Source organism: Enoplosus armatus, chromosome 3 (genome assembly GCF_043641665.1).
Source record: "Enoplosus armatus isolate fEnoArm2 chromosome 3, fEnoArm2.hap1, whole genome shotgun sequence".
Classification (NCBI taxonomy): domain Eukaryota; kingdom Metazoa; phylum Chordata; class Actinopteri; order Centrarchiformes; family Enoplosidae; genus Enoplosus; species Enoplosus armatus.
In genome coordinates this window covers 7,346,957-7,362,763 of record NC_092182.1, presented here as the reverse complement: position 1 = coordinate 7,362,763, position 15,807 = coordinate 7,346,957, and the positions used below count along the sequence as shown (strand labels likewise).

The 15,807-nt window shown below is 47.7% G+C and overlaps 2 protein-coding genes across 3 annotated transcripts in view; one reads left to right on the top strand and one right to left on the bottom strand.

Moving 5' to 3' along the window:
* slc25a26 (solute carrier family 25 member 26) overlaps positions 1-3,183 on the top strand; it is a 51,664-nt gene extending 48,481 nt beyond the window's left edge. For both annotated transcript variants that reach the window (XM_070903011.1, XM_070903010.1), the window contains one exon: positions 2,660-3,183. In XM_070903011.1, the coding sequence (XP_070759112.1) occupies positions 2,660-2,756 (97 nt within the window). In that variant the 3' untranslated portion in view covers positions 2,757-3,183. The remainder of the gene's footprint in view (positions 1-2,659) is intronic.
* Positions 3,184-7,130: 3,947 nt separating this feature from the next.
* Positions 7,131-15,807, bottom strand: part of lrig1 (leucine-rich repeats and immunoglobulin-like domains 1) — a 33,573-nt gene continuing 24,896 nt past the window's right edge. Inside the window, exons 10-18 of the mRNA XM_070902428.1 lie at positions 14,119-14,190; positions 13,553-13,624; positions 13,213-13,376; positions 12,603-12,956; positions 11,444-11,725; positions 9,504-9,938; positions 8,737-8,871; positions 8,230-8,517; positions 7,131-7,702 (exon numbers count right to left, since the gene is read on the bottom strand). Coding sequence (XP_070758529.1) covers positions 7,500-7,702; positions 8,230-8,517; positions 8,737-8,871; positions 9,504-9,938; positions 11,444-11,725; positions 12,603-12,956; positions 13,213-13,376; positions 13,553-13,624; positions 14,119-14,190 — 2,005 coding nt within the window. The 3' untranslated portion in view covers positions 7,131-7,499. The remainder of the gene's footprint in view (positions 7,703-8,229; positions 8,518-8,736; positions 8,872-9,503; positions 9,939-11,443; positions 11,726-12,602; positions 12,957-13,212; positions 13,377-13,552; positions 13,625-14,118; positions 14,191-15,807) is intronic.

The window sequence follows — 15,807 nt, the reverse complement described above, 5'->3', positions numbered from 1 at the left end:
GCTCCACAGTGCCGGGCAGTGAGCACAGGGTCCACTAGAGGACGTCGGGCCCTCAGGCCACCCTCATGAAGTCTGTTTCTGATTGTTTGGTCAGAGACATTCACACCAGTGGCCTGCTGGAGGTCATTTTGTAGGGCTCTGGCAGTGCTCATCCTGTTCCTCCTTGCACAAAGGAGCAGATACCGGTCCTGCTGATGGGTTAAGGACCTTCTACGGCCCTGTCCAGCTCTCCTAGAGTAACTGCCTGTCTCCTGGAATCTCCTCCATGCTCTTGAGACTGTGCTGGGAGACCCAGCAAACCTTCTGGCAATGGCACGTATTGATGTGCCATCCTGGAGGAGTTGGACTGCCTGTGCGACCTCTGTAGGGTCCAGGTGTCACCTCATGCTACCAGTAAGTGACACTGACCCTAGCCAAATGCAAAACTAGTGAAAAACAGTCAGAAAAGATGAGGAGGGAAAAAATGTCAGTGGCCTCCACCTGGAAAACCATTCCTGTTTTGGGGGTCGTCTCATTGTTGCCCCTCTAGTGCACCTGTTGTTAATTTCATTAACACCAAAGCAGCTGACACTGATTAATAACCCCATCTGCTACTTAACTGACCAGATCAATATCCCAGAAGTTTAATTAACTTGATGATATACTCTGATTAAAAAGTGTTCCTTTAATTTTTATGAGCAGTGTATGTAAAGCAGGCCCAGGCTTAAAAATACCCAAATTAGCCTTTAAGTGTCCAGAAACAGTGGCTTAATGTAGGGCACTAAAAGAACTACAGCTCATGGACTGTTTTTACTCAAGGGCCACTTGAACCATGTCTCACACCAGAAGAGTCTATTTTACTGAGCACTTTTATGACTTCTTGTCCGTGTTGGCTTAGAAGTTGAGGGTGAAAGTTCTTGACCTTTAACTCAATGTCCACTTACCAGCTTTTTTCTGGAGCAATGTCAACTTCTTTCTTGATTTGCAGGAGAAAAGTAAATGCAAAAGATCATGGACTCTATGACTCCACAACGTTGGGAGCCTCGCGAATGACAGATTAAAGAAAAGAGTGTTGAAAATCGAAGCTGCAGAAGGCCGAGATACCCTGACTTTTACTTCCTAGTTTGGTTCAACTCCAGAAACCCAGGATCCTACATTTCCCATAGTGCAGCCCAGTTGCATTAGACACTCCCTCCTCCAAGCACAGGCCGAGGTAACCCTGATGATGTCATAAAAAAAGCCCAACAGGCTCTCTTGAAATTAGACTTGATACGTAGGAAACTTGATCAAACTTGGAAGAAGACATTTTGACATGACTGATGACAGTCGAAAAAAATATATAAATAGTAAAATTAATGATGGCTGAATGCCATTTAACTCCTTCAGTTTCAGGGTCCTGGTATGTTGGCACACTGTCATGGCTCACTGGGACATTTGAATAGTGGGGCCATCGCAACACCTGTGATTTTCCTACCATGACAAGTCAAAATGTCTGCCGTGCCTCTGCAGTATCTGCTCGAGCACAGCTGACAGAAACCAAACCTGTGATATTTCAAAAGTTTTCCTAAAAATTCAAATGGACAGAAACAACCCAACACACACACAACCCCGCAGATGATGAATGCAGACAGACATTGTGTGTGTGCGCAGACATTTCTCCTCACACTCTCACACACACACACACACACACACACACACACACACACACACACACACACACATACACACAGTACTCTTCATCCATTACATCTGGCTCTGATGGGGCCAGACCATGTGAGCGTGGGGGCGTATTGGCAGACGGAAGGTGTTGGTAGGCAAATACACGGCGAGAGAGAGAGACAGGCAGAGAGAAATGGGGGAAAATAAAAGGAGAGAGAGACACGAAAATGCAGATGAACAGACGGGACTGAGTGAGCAGCTTGCGTCTGAGAAGTGGATGACGCAGCAAGAAAAGGAGACGCAGGAGAAATCCCCGAACTACTGAGCCAGCTGAGGGGGCCGTCGCTGGACGGAGAGACGGAGAGAAATGGATGGATGGATAGCAGAGGGACATGTGTGGATGTCATCCGGCTATCAGTCACGCTCGGAGAGGGAGAAAGATGTTGGGGTGGGTGAGAGGTCCAGGGAGGCCCTGGGGTGGGGGCTTGAAGCCTAATCCCAAAAACAGCTGTGTGTAGTGGGGAGGGGGGGGTTCTTGAGAGACAGGCGCTCTCTCATGGCTCATCACATCCTCTGACCCCCGCAACGTCAACAGCGTCTCGTTGGGCCTCAGTCACTGTAACCCGGGCCCCATGCACTCTTTAAAAGTGGCTCCACCAACAAGGCCCCACGTCTGAGCCGCTCCCACGGACCCTCTGTGCCCGGGCACGAGGCCCTGCTTCCACGAAGGCGCCGTAAATCACTCCCAGATACAGTCGATCAGTGGAGGGACACCTGACACACTCAGCTCTGCTCACAGGATTCCTTCATGATGATTAAAGCTGCAGCAGACAAACTGTGGAGACTGCGGAGCTTCTGCAAACGTCCAGGATCAGAGGGGAAGAATAAAGCAGGTGTAATGAAAGTGTGCAGATTCACCCAATGTGTCCTTAGTTGTAGTACAGGAAGCAAAAGTGATGATGATATGTATTCAGTTTCAAAATTCATAGCATGTGTGGCTCGCTCTCGTCCTTTTCTGCAGTCTGTTTGCGGGCAGCATACCGAGGGTGACCTTCATCAGTGTGGGAGGCTTCATCTTCCTGGGAGCCTATGAGAAGATCCGCCGCACTGTGCTATAGGAGCACCTCCTCTGTGACTGTCACCCCGACCTGGTGGAGCAGCAGCAGCAGCAGCAGCAGGGGGAAAGCGTCTCTGGAAGTAGCACCCTTGCCCCCTTCCCCCGGAGGCCCTCCCTGCACCTCCACGCTGCTGGGGGGCCCCCTGAGAAGCGACGAACACCTGGTGCTCCGGAGGGGGGGGGGGCAGTCATCCACGGGCTTGATCGTATTACCCAGGGTGCTGCATTCCTGCTCATCAGTGCCCTGAGGAATGAGTTTAACAGCCTGAGCTCACACTTCTGTAAGAGCACCAGCGGTGTGGTGAAATGAAGCCACACCCAGTCACACAGGACTAGCAATGAAGCATCTTTACTGTTTAATGTGTGTGTGTGTGTGTGTGTGTGTGTGTGAATCAGTGAATTGTGGTATTAAAGACTGTCTCTTTTTATGCTTTGAGTGAGGTTTGGTGATTCCTTTGTGTGCAGCGTCCTTCCTCCACATGGTTTCATGATCATTTCAGTGTTTCATCCACATCTTTCTCTCTTGCTAAGCCAGGCCACCTGTGTTAAAGACCCACCGGGGAGAGACACAGTAATATCTCTCCATTGTTACATTCCCACTGGAGCACAACTGAGCTCATCCACCTGCAAGAGCTTTCATTTCATACTGAAGACGGCCACAACAATAAAACACTTTGTTAAATTAACAAGGCTTTGGTTTTATTAGGTGCCTCGGGTGTCACAAAGCACCAGCTTTTGTATTAGTTTGGGGTGTGAGATATTTTTATGGAAAAGGTGATCTAGTAGTTTTTCATACTTTATCTTATTGTGTTTCATTCTTTTACAAAACCTCTTTGTTTGTCTCACATGAAGTTAGCTTGATTGGATGGTTGGTTGATTTGACATACACGTGATTTATTTAAGTTCAGAAGTTGACTTTATTTGTATTTGGAGCTCTTGTCCAAAAGCGTCTGTAAGGAGTAATTCCTTTATCTCAAACCTGTGAGAGTGCAGGGGTATTCAGAGTTAGTTTGATAAAAACCAACCTTTTTAAAATCACAATAATAGAGCAATGGTGTTGCATAATTAGCTGTAGTTTTTCATTCCTCCACCCAAGATAATGAGTAAGTTAAGATTGTTTGGTTTTTCACTGCAAAGAGTTGTATATGGTTAAAAATGAGTTAGATGAGAAGATTGATACCACTCTCAGATATGTCTGTAACTACAGTCAGCATCCTGCTAGCTTAGCATGAAGACTGGAAGCAGGGGGAAACAGCCAGCCTGGCTCTGCTTAACGGGAACAAAATCCATCTACAAGCACCTCCGAAGCTCATTAATTAACACACAGGGACTTCCTTGAGTCTTGTCATCATCGTGAGGCAACCAGTGGAGACTTCAAGGTGTCAAATGAGATTTAACATGTTAGTTAGCAACCTTTAGAGGTGCTGGTAGGTGGATTTTGTTACAGTTGAACAGAGCCAGGCTAGCTGTTTCCCCCGTTTCCAGTCTTTATGCTAAGCTAAACTAACAGGCTGCTGGCTGTAGCTACATATTCACCTCACAGATATGAGAGTGGTATCGATCGCCTCATTTAAATCTGGGCAAGAAAATGAATGTGTGTTTCCCAAAATGTACAAATGATCTTTTTAAAATCTTTTAAAAAGCACTGCGACTTTAACGTAGAAAAAGAGACATTTAACAAAGAAAAGCAGTAAACATGCTGTTTTATTTTGGCCGAGGTTTGTCAGATAATAATAAAATCAATAAAATGTGCTTTCATTGTAGAATAAGTAGTAGAGGTTCACCCAAATCACAAAAAAAAACATATTTTCCCACTTACTCATTGATATCTAGCAGCGCAGATGGTTTTGATTCTATTTTCCAAGTTTCTGCAATATCAGCTGCTGAGACCAAATGATGTGCATGTCAAGATCACGTGGGAGTAAGTGGGGAAAATATGTTTTTGTTTTGTCTAAACCGGCCATTCAAATATCTGTAGTTCAGACGATAGATCATGAACTACAGATGTAACTGCACCTGGCCTTACACATGATATGAATCTGTGGGGGGAAAAAAGCTGATTAATAATTGTATAACTGTGTCGGTCTGCGGCGCAGCAAAGGTTGGAATTAAACGTATTTATTATGTACTGAATTAGTGGATTTCTCTTGTTCTCCTGTGTAGTCGCAGTAAAAAGATGCCTTCTTCTGCATCAGCCAGTTGTACGACTGATGGTTTCCACATGTTCCTCTTTTTCAAAATAAGAGCACACAGTCATCCAAGACAACTCATTACATGACAAACAAATAACTCCTTAGGATCATCTAAATGACATATGCAGGAACCGTCCGCCACAGTATCTATGTTTTCCCTTCTGGTGTGCAGTGAATTAGCTCAGTGCTGTCCTTGCAGCCACTGCGGAGGTAAAAATGAAGTCTTGTCAGGGGCAGTGGGAGACGGATGGCCTCACAGGTGGGAGTGTTTGTCATGCTGCTTGTCACTAGGCTGTTGGACAACAATGGTCGGCGTGTGATTGGTGGAGGACACGGCCGGGGGCATGTCAATCATCCGGTGACAAACATCCATCTGGAATGCACATTCTGGCCAGCTACTGACCCTCAGTCAGCCCCGACTCAATAGCAAATATTTTAAACAGCCCGCAGAAGGAAAAAAAATATGCCTGCTGTCTTTGGAGCTTCAGGGAGCCAGGACACATTCCTGGTTGGAAGATTAGCTGTGTGTGTGTGTGTGTTTGTGGTCCAGGCACAGGCTACTTCACTGCTTTGAAGATCAAGGTCCCTGGGTCTCATGTCTTTGTGCACGCTCCATTTGCATTGATGGCTTCTCCATAACCACTGTGACTCGTGAGCAGCGCTGAATGCTAACTCAGCTGTGTGTGATTCTGTTTACACAGGCAAGAAAAACAGGCCAAACACTCACAGTAATAGCAAAATGGGATTTTATTAGACACTTCAATGCCATGTTAGACACTTCACTGTTTCAGCTTCGACATTGGTACGACGGTCTCGGACAGTTTGTTTCAATAAATTACTCAGAACATGAACTGCGCCTCGTTCCCTCTCGTCCCTTTCACCTGCTACACTGGGATTGGTTTTCCCCAACAGAGATCTCTTGATGGGTCTTGCTGGTAAAATCATCTCTGATCGGCGCTATCAGGTGTAACCAGAGGAGCGTGTCCTCCGGCTTACCTCGATAAGGCCACTGGTAACAGAGCACAGTTCAGACAAGGGGCGCGCTGGCGAAACGCATGCATACATTAGACAATGTAACTGCTCTGACTGATTTCTGACAGTCCTGACTGCATTAAACCTCCATGTGTGGTTAGAGCACATTTCACAAGCTTCCCAACAGTTCACAGCACGAACCTGCGCCTTTAGTCACCTCAAAACGCAAAACATTATTCCAACTGTAGTGACGGTGAGAGAGTTATTGTCGAGACAGAGGCAGAATACTGGCCGTTTGCCTGTGAATGCACAACGGTGGATGTTGAGGCACATTACAGCAGTAACACATTGACACAATATGACATCTTTCTCCCTGATTCTCCATCTTTCTGAAATTCAGAGCATAAGAATGGTACAATTACGCATTCGGCCAATTAAAATGTGCACTTAGCTGTAAGATTTCATTATGAATGTGACCAAGAGCGCATGACAGGCGTCTGAGAGATCACAGCTAACAAAACAGCCGTTAGCCTACGTTTGACTTGTGCCAAAGTCACTTTCTTTGACAAATAAAGAAACTAATCAGAGCACAGAGAAGAATATTTTTTTCCCAACTAGATCAAAGCAGCTTTGCAGTAACTTGTAGTATTGTGAAACAGGTGGAAGAGCCGTAATGGTAATAAAGTGGAATGTCTCCTGCATTCCTATTGGCCGATATCGTGTACACACAATCTGCTTGTTTATGAAGTAAATATAAAAAGTGCTTTAACTGAGCGCCCACAAAACACCCCAGCTTGAACCATCTGACGTACCAAAATAAATTGACATCAAAGCTCTTCCTTCATACGATAACAACGAACGCGACTTGTGTTTCTGTAAGGCCGTGGTTGGCAGCGTTTGTCAAAGGAAAAAAAACATTCAAGTGCAATCAAGTGTTTGTTTTTTTGTTTGCTATAAAGAGTGCACCGGTATCTCTCACAAAAAAAGTCTCTCGATATATGCTATTACAAGTTGAGTTTTCTTTGATCATGCAATAAGGCACCGCAGCTGAATGTTGGTAGAAGCTGAAAAGGGCTGTTTTTTTTTTGAAGAAAAATAAAAATACCATCACTCCTTTCTTTGTCATGCACATAAATTCAAATACTCTTTTTGTAAAAGTTATATAATATATAATATAAGAAAACTCTTATGTACAGTCAAATGTCCAAAGGTATATTTCTCTTCCCCCCCCCGCACATACACATACTGTACAAGATTCCCTACATTTACATGCTTCAAATGCAAGTCACATTTTTTGGAGCTAGAATTTTTTTATTGGTCACCTCCCAGAGGAAGGTTTTTAACTATGTACAGCTGATACGCTCAGATGGGACGCCACCCACAAAAGCTCCACCTTCAAACTCCGGATGCCCCCTGCATTTTCCCTCTTCCTGGTGCTCCCTTTCAGTCCAGATCCAGGAGGCTCAGGGATCTATCGCCTCGATATGAGGTAGCAGTTTATTTCCCAGTGCAAAAAAATAATAAAAAGTCCACTCAGCTACAGTGAGTCCATGTTTTTTTTGGGCTGGATGGAAGGCCTGCTAGTCGCTGGCTCTCCTTAGGGGGGCGCTCTCATTCTGAGAGGCTCTGAGGGTGTGTCCGTTTGACAGCAGAGTCTGCCTGAGCTCAGGCTCACAGTCACTGTCGAGGCCTCCGCGGCTCGTCACGCCGGCCAGCTTCACCGGCTTGTGGAAGGAGTCCTCCGGTGACGGAGAGCACGCCGCCGTTTGTCCCGCTCTGCTCGCTGAAGGAGAGACACGGGCAGAGTCAGTGACGTGACATGCATGTACACAAATATGCATTCAGCTTTAGGATACAGGGGTGGTGGAATGTATACACAGGGCTGCGTTGACATGTGGAGGTGAGAATTGGTATTTGGAGGCTAAAGAAGCTGGATCCCAGAACAGGCCCAGGCGTGCAACAGCAGTGAGAAGTCAGTGCTTCTTCACTGAGATATCCTGAGGGGCTCTGGGCGTGCAACTATGATACGCTGTCTAATGCTGCTAGGAGCCATTCCATCAACAAACACATTCAAAAGAATTTGCCTCGACAGGGGTTCCTAAATTGCTGGTAGTTTCTCATGGCATCACCTGATATAAATGATATTCCTAGAAAAACAGGGACAGTTTGGGGCTTTAAAAAGTGTTTTCGTCTACGGGATGAGGCTGTTAGAATTTATTAGCAGTTGTAGTGACGGTCCTGAGGGCCACAAACTGTGATTTAAGCATTCAAAGTACTTACAAAACTCACCACACTCTACAATGACCTTACCTTTTCTATCATGTTGGTTCAGTTGTAACGTATTGTGGTTTTTTGGAAATGTGGACCCTTGCGTGTCCTTTCGGATCCCGTTGGGTGTCCCGTTGCAGAGCGGGTTTGAGTGCGGCCCCGCATCATGCTGCTCCGCTGGATGATAGTGAGAGTAGGGTGGGGGGGCAGAGTGCTGCTGGTACTCCATGCCTCCAGCGGGGCCAAACCCGTGCGTCAGGTAGTCAGGGTCTTTGGAGTAGCTGCTGCCGTTCTCCATACAGTCCGTGCACACTACTGTGCCGTCGAAACCTGCAGGCAGGGAGGGAGAAAATAAATGATTTGGAGGCAGAAAATCAACAGCTGTATGTCAACACTGTGGTTAGGGTGTCTGCTGTAATTATTTCTGAAGCCGAGCAGGCCTCCACAAACAGCGGCGCTCCTTTCACTGTTACGCAACACACAAACTTTGCTCATGTGAAGTGGGTGAAACAGCCGGGGAGGCCGAGCAGAGACGGAAGTGTCGGGTACCTGCGGTGTCCACGACGTGTCCGTTGGGCTGAGGTCCACCGCCGGCCTCCACACGGATGCAAACATCCTGCCGCTCGGACAGAGTGCCCTGGGAGGAGAGGTAGCTGGGTACGTCTGGAGGAACTATCGTCTCATCTGGGGGAGACCAAAGAGCCGGACACAAGACATTACCACCAGGGATGTGGATTTTTTTTTTTTTTTAAGAAAAACATGCTCTGATTTTCCTTCTATGACATTAAACTGAATGTTTAGGGATTTTGGACAAAACCAGCCAATTGAATGTCAACTTGGGCTTTTGGAAATTGTGATGGACATTTTCTTTTACTATTTTCGGACATTTTATGAACGATTCATTGATGAATCGAGAAAAAAAAAAAGACAGATTAATAGATAATGAAAATAATGAGAGGTTGCAGCTCTACTCAAATGACAGAAAAGGCAACAAATTTGAACAATAATTAATCGTTTCATTTGTTTAATCAAGCAAAAACGGGAAATATTTGCTGGTTCCAGCTTATCAAGAAGATTTGATTATTTTGTATCTTCTATAATTTTCAATTCATTATCTTTGGATTTTGAACTTGTGATGGACCTTTTTCACTAGTTTTCAACATTTCATAAACAATTAATCTAAAAACAACTGGCATTGTTAGTTGAAGCCCTGCGTGGTTTTAGGTTTTTCTTAGATAGATCCTCCTAGATTTCCTAAAAGTACCCAACTTTCCATTTTTACCCACAACAATAAGACAGAATGGATCCAAGCTCACCTGTGTTGGTGACACTGCACTCCTCGCTCTTCTTCCTCGTCTGGTAGATGATGCATACCCACACCAGCGATGTCACCACGATACTGGTCACCACGGCGATGACTATGATCCCTATGGTGACCGTGCTAGGCCCCGGGTGTGGCGCGCAGGGGCTGCGGCGCCCGGTCACCACCAGCTGGCTGTGAGCGCGCTCCGTGCCCAGGGTGTTGGACATGAGGCAGGTGTAGCGGCCGGCGTCCTCCAGCGACGCCGAGCCGATGACCAGCAGCTGGTTCCCTGGGGTGAAGTGGTGTCGGTCGGAGGGGCGCAGAGGCTGGTCGTTGCGCAGCCAGGTGATGCGGGGCGGCGGGCTGCCCAGGGCCTTGCACTGCAGGGCCACCGTGTCCCCGACCACCACGCTGCGGTCCTCCAGGTCCTGGGCCAGGTGGGGCGTTTCTGTGGAGGAGAGGAGTGATGAGTTTGTCATAAAAAGCTTCTCCAGGACTCCTGAGGTCATTGCTTTCTATTATTCTACTGTTGGGTTTCTGTTCTCAGGTTTCTGCTTCAGCTCAGTTTGTTCTCAGTGTTGCTCACAGACTGCTGAGTCAGCAGTGTGATGCTCCAAGTTTGATTTCCAGCCAGTTTATCTCATCATCATCGTCATCATCATCATCTGACCATCATATTTAAACACCCGAGGTCACATCTGTGATGCTGACAAAGTCACACATTTTAATTGCAGCACACCAAAAAGATCTCTGTCGGGACAGAAACCTCTTCAGAACAGTGTTTCCACGGCAACTTCTCATTCTGCTGAATGGAGCACATTGAAGTGAATGTGAGTGTGTGTGTGTGTGTGTGTGTGTGTGTGTGTTAAGGTAGGCCTCCCCTCTCAGACTGTGTACTTCCCCTCACAGTGGGACATACAGAGATTAAGAGATCTCACTTAACCCACTTCAGTCGCCCCTCTCTCTTCTATCAATACTTTCTCCATCTCTATCACAACCCCCCCCACTACCCTCCCCCTCTTTCTTTTCTCTAAATCCCACTTGCCTGCCTTCCCCCACACACTGACTCCTCCATTCCAGTTCTTCTTTGGCTCCCATTTTTCTCCCCCGCCAGTCTTTTCCAGACTGGGGCCCCTCGACTGCAGCCACCCCCCCCTCCCTCTTCTTTCCCTCCCTCTCTCAAACCCAAACATCACAGATTCAGTCGAGAGGCATGGTCGCTTCAATATTTTACATTGTTGAGTGGATTAGCACTCAGCTTGAACCGCTGTGAAGCCCAACGAGTCTCTCACAAGATGCAAATGTGTCACTGAAATACCACCTCGACCGGTCTGACCGAGTTAAATATAGAAAGTGGTGCTTCTGAGCTCTTTAGGAGACATTTAAGGCTTGTAACTATTGTGTGTTAGCAAGGGAAAACCCCCAACTCTTTATTTTTTTTAGCTCTGTTCAACAAGGGACTGCTTTGCTCAGTTCAAAGACAAAGGACAAAGATGATCTATGTCCTGAGATGGTTATAGGAGAGCAGCTCCGTTTTGTTTGATTTAACAGTGTAAAACAGCCAATAAACTGGGAGCACTGAGGCCTGCAGTGAAGCAGCCATGACTGTCCCTCCCACCGAGAGAGAGGAGAAGGGTGGGGGGTGGGAATGCCTAACAAATACCCCTCTGTGAGTCCCCCCCCTTGTTTCCCCACCATCCCCCCCTTTGACCCCCCAACTGTGACCTTTGGCCCTTGACCTGCAGCAAGGCCACAGCTGCAGAGAAAAGAAAAATATAAAGCCTCTCATTCTGCGGCCCCCGGACTGACCAATTCCCAACTGAGTGCCGAGCTATTTACAAGTGCTCATTTGTGGGGATGTGGGAAAATGATCAACACTGGTCCACACTGAACACAAGTCAAAATGGGCCAATATTAGCTCAACTAAACTACAAGAGACACTGCAGCTCTTACCCAGCACGGTGAGAGTGGCGTTGGCGGAGACGGTGCCCGCTGTGTTTTTGGCAGTGCAGCTGTACACGCCCATGTCCTCCGGCTTCACGTCCATGATGAAGAACACGTCATCGTCGGGCATGACGTGCATGCGGCGCTCCCGAGCGGCGGGGAAATCCGTGCCACCATCCTTCTGCCAGGCGATCTGCGGTGCCGGGTGGCCCTCAGCGGCACACTCCAGCCTCGCCGTGTGGCCTGTCCTGATAGTGCTGTCCCTGGGAGTCTTCACGAAGGACGGGAGAACTGTGGACAGACGAGACACCGTTTACATCAGCATATTCTTGCATTAACTTCATTAACCTTTACGTATTCAGGGGAAGTCGACTGTCTCCTTTAATTTATAAGCAATTCCCTCATTCATAGTGATACAGTTCTACACTTCCACACCTGCAAGCTGATCACAAACCCTGCTGGAGCAGTTTTGGCTTAAGAACCTTGACAGCAGTTGTTCAGGATTACAGAGCATTACACATTCAGTCCTTCTACCCACACTCTCACAGCTGGTGCTGGCATTCGGACCAGCGAGCTTCCGGGCGCAAGCCCACGACTCTAACCTCTATCTGTTAATGTTGCCCCTTTTTTTACATGCATGTGTACGCCAAGACAACAGGCAAAAAACTATTGCCATCACACCACGAGGTAAAAGAAGCAGCTAGGGGACTGATGCAGACTTGGACAGGGAACCAAATTCTAGATAAATGCTCTCCATTTGCAGAGAAGCAGAGTGACGGAGCGCAGAGGAGATGGCCCCTGTTAGCACTGACATGCAGCTAAATCAATTTGTTCCGAATACCATCCTGTGAGAGATGGAGGCAAAGCCAGAGAGAGAAGACTTTATTCAAGTGAAAGGGGGGAACTCAGTGAGGCCACTAATCTCAATCGCTCCTCTGTCAAACGGGACAACTGAAACTCAGATAAGTCTAACATAAACAGGCATTTTATTTGGTGGAAATGATGTAATCACACACATATGAACATGAGATACTGGAGTGCGCGTGTTTTTTTTCTGTCTATCTTGTCTTGGCATGACCCTGGATTCCATAACAATAATCCTTATAGGATAGGATAGTCCTTTCCTGAGCATCTGGTAGACAATTTAACCTTTTAAAAAGCAGCCTACCGTTGACGATGAGGCGGGCCTTGCTGGAGTAGGTGGAGCCAAAGTGGTTGGTGATGATGCACTGGTAGCGGCCCTCGTGGGCAAACGTGACGTGTCGCAGGTGCAGGATAGTGGTGTATTCCATCACGCCTCCACCTGCACCCGGCGTGTCAGACGTTGTGCCTTGGTGGTGAGCGCGCACGTGGGCATAGTTCTCCGTCTCGGCGTGGCGAAGCAGCTCCTGGTCTTTGCGCCAAGCAAAGGTCATGGGTGAGGAGCTGCTGCTCGCGGCCGTGCAGGTGAGACGCACGTCGCTGCCAAGGACCGTCACCGTAGTTTCTGGCTGCACGGTGATTTGGGGCTTTGGGAGGTCGTCTGAAGGTGGAGAGCGATGGAAAGACAGAAGTGGAAGGAAGATAAGGAGATGAAGAGAAAAGAGTTTAAGAAGGAAGCACATGTGTGGTCCAATGTCAAATATCACAAATGTCTCTCAGTAGGTGTCTAAATAATATAATAATAACCTCTGAGTGCAAATGCAGAGCTAAACAAAAACAGCACACAAACAAATATATGTGGCTCTTGCTCAACACACCTCCCACATAACGACAGACCGAGCACACACATAACTCACCACACACAAAGCTGTCGGACGGAGCCTGAAAGATGCTGGTGCCCTTTAGGCTCTCCGGGTGGGCACAGGTGGCGTTGACCCCGGCCTGCAAACTTCGCGTCACCAACCAGTCGGGCAGCCAGTGGAGCTGGCAGTCACACAGGAAGCTGTCGCTCTGAATGAGACTGTGGAGGAGAGAACATATGGTATATATCACATCTATTGCATCTGTAACTGAATATGCGTTTCTGAGTGTGTGTGTGTGTAGATGCCAAAAACACTGAGGGATTGAAGGCATGTGTGCCTGCTGCTGGCTGTTTCTGCATGTGTGGATTTGTGTAAATGCATAAATATAACTCACAGGGTTTTGAGGTTCTTCATTTTACTGAAGGCATCGGACTGGATGGAACGAATAGCATTCTCTCCCAAGTTCCTGTTGGGATAATACACTGTCTCAAAAACTGTATACACATTAAAGCTGTACACACACAAGCTTTCATTAGCAAGGATCTGACTTCTATCCAAGGTGGAAATATATGCCTGTCTGAGGATACATGCCAGCTTTTCCGTCCCTCCCTGCCCTCATTTGACAAAGGCCTGTGAAAGAGCTTATAGGAATTCCATTTCTTCTGCGGAGCTCGCCATGTGCTCAATAACTTTGTTCCTGCGCAGAGGCAGGAAAAAAAGGCCAAAGTTGAGATTGTGCTAGGCTAACGAGAGAGAAGCAGCTGGGCGCTCGCAAAAGCCTCTGTCTTCTCCTTTTACAAAGACGCTATTAAATTGCTAGCAGCCTGCTCTCTGCCAGCTACTTTTGGCAATACCCCCCCCCCCCCCCCCCACCCCCACCAACACCACCCAACCCTCTCTTTCTCACTCCCTCGCTCTCTGGCTGGGAGGAGCAGCAGCCAAGCATTGTGGGATACTCACAGGTGTTCCAGGGTCTCCAGGCCAGAGAAGGCTTTCTTGGCCACCGACTTGATCTTGTTTCCAAACAGAGTCCTGCCGTTTCCAAACATGAAGGGTGTCGATAGATGAAGAGAGAGAGAGGGGGGGGGGGGGGGTGAGGGGGGTGAAAAGACGAAAAGAGAGAGCAAGAGGGGGAGAGAGAGGCACAATTAGCAAGGCTGAATCTGATAAGAGTGAGGGGATTGAGGTATTGGAAATCTGAACTGTGTGGAGATTAGCCTGGAGAGGAAGGGTGAGGGAGATTGGATGGGGTTGGAGTGTGTGTTGGGGCGGGGGGGGGGGGGGGGCACCTGGGCTCTGCGCTGCTCTTCAAAGACCACTTTTATCTTTATTAGAATTTAATAGCAATGACCGGGCAGGGCTGTGTGTGTGTGTGTGTGTGTGGGGTGGTTCTTTTCCTCTATAGAGCTTGTAAGGACATACATGCAACCATGTCAGTGTGTGTGTCTGTGCCTGTCAAGCCTGGTTTGAGCCAAGAAGTGAGTTGCTGTTCCTCTGATGGGGTCCTAATCCCTTCTTCCACCCCCCCCCCCCCCCCCCCCCCCCCCCCCCCCCCCCCCCCCGCTCTTCTCCCGTTGTAGCCTTCCCTTCACAGGAAGAGGAGACACGGCTGGCTGGTTCACAATGTGAAGACCCCAGTGTTCAAACTCATCCACATGTACACACAAACAAACGGCTGTCTTGTCACGGGCACGATAAAAGGGCTACTTTTATTTTGAAGGAATTTGATTAGGAATAAACAAAAACAGAATCAAATCCAAGATCTACTCGTCGTTTTCCTTGGCTAAGATCTACAAGACCCGCTTCCCTCCCATGTGGTGGCACTCACAAGCTGTTTGAAGGAACCCAGTGTGTGTGGTGGACACTTTGATGTGTCACCCCTTCTCCTTTCTGCATCTCTTTTTCCCATGGCTCGCTTTGCCAGTGTTGGGAGATGCAGCAGGCCGCTTACGCCAGCACCATGACAAAAGGGGCAGGGTCAGAGGGCGGGGCGTGTGGGGGCGTTTGATGTTGATGACTGAATGCAGCCCTCAATTTCACCCTCTCTCAGTTCCTAACAACAGGGATTGGGAAAGAAGGGACGAGAGGAGCGGAGGCATGGAGGAGAAATAGAAATAAGCCTATTGGGGAGCAAACCCCTGCCAGCTTGAAGAAAAGCCCTTTCTCCCGTTCTTTCTCTTTCAGCAGTGCTCACACTGGGAACCATCTTGGCTGGACATCATCTTTTCATCCCGCAGGTTGATGATCGCCGCTCAGTGCCAGAAACTCCACGTCCGCTGCAATTTCTCAACTCGCCAACTTCTGACATTTAATTTTTTACTAGCTGCCTTGATGGAAATGTCGATGAGTAATCATGAAAAACAGATAAAAATGATTCACTGTATCTCGTTGTTGAACCATTAGCAGCAAGGAGAACCCAGTTTGGCCATAAAGCTATCGTGAAACAATGAAATCCAGATTGAACTGGAGAGAAACTGGCCTGAGCTTCCACAGAAAGATGGAAGTACAAAAAAAATTACCTTCAATGTTTCATGAACATGCCAAGTAAAGAAAGAGTCATCGCTCAGTGCAAACACTTCCCTACAAAGTGAAGTGTGGGGTCCTGAGGGGATAGGTATCTCAAACTCTGTGGCCTCAAATTGGACCAGC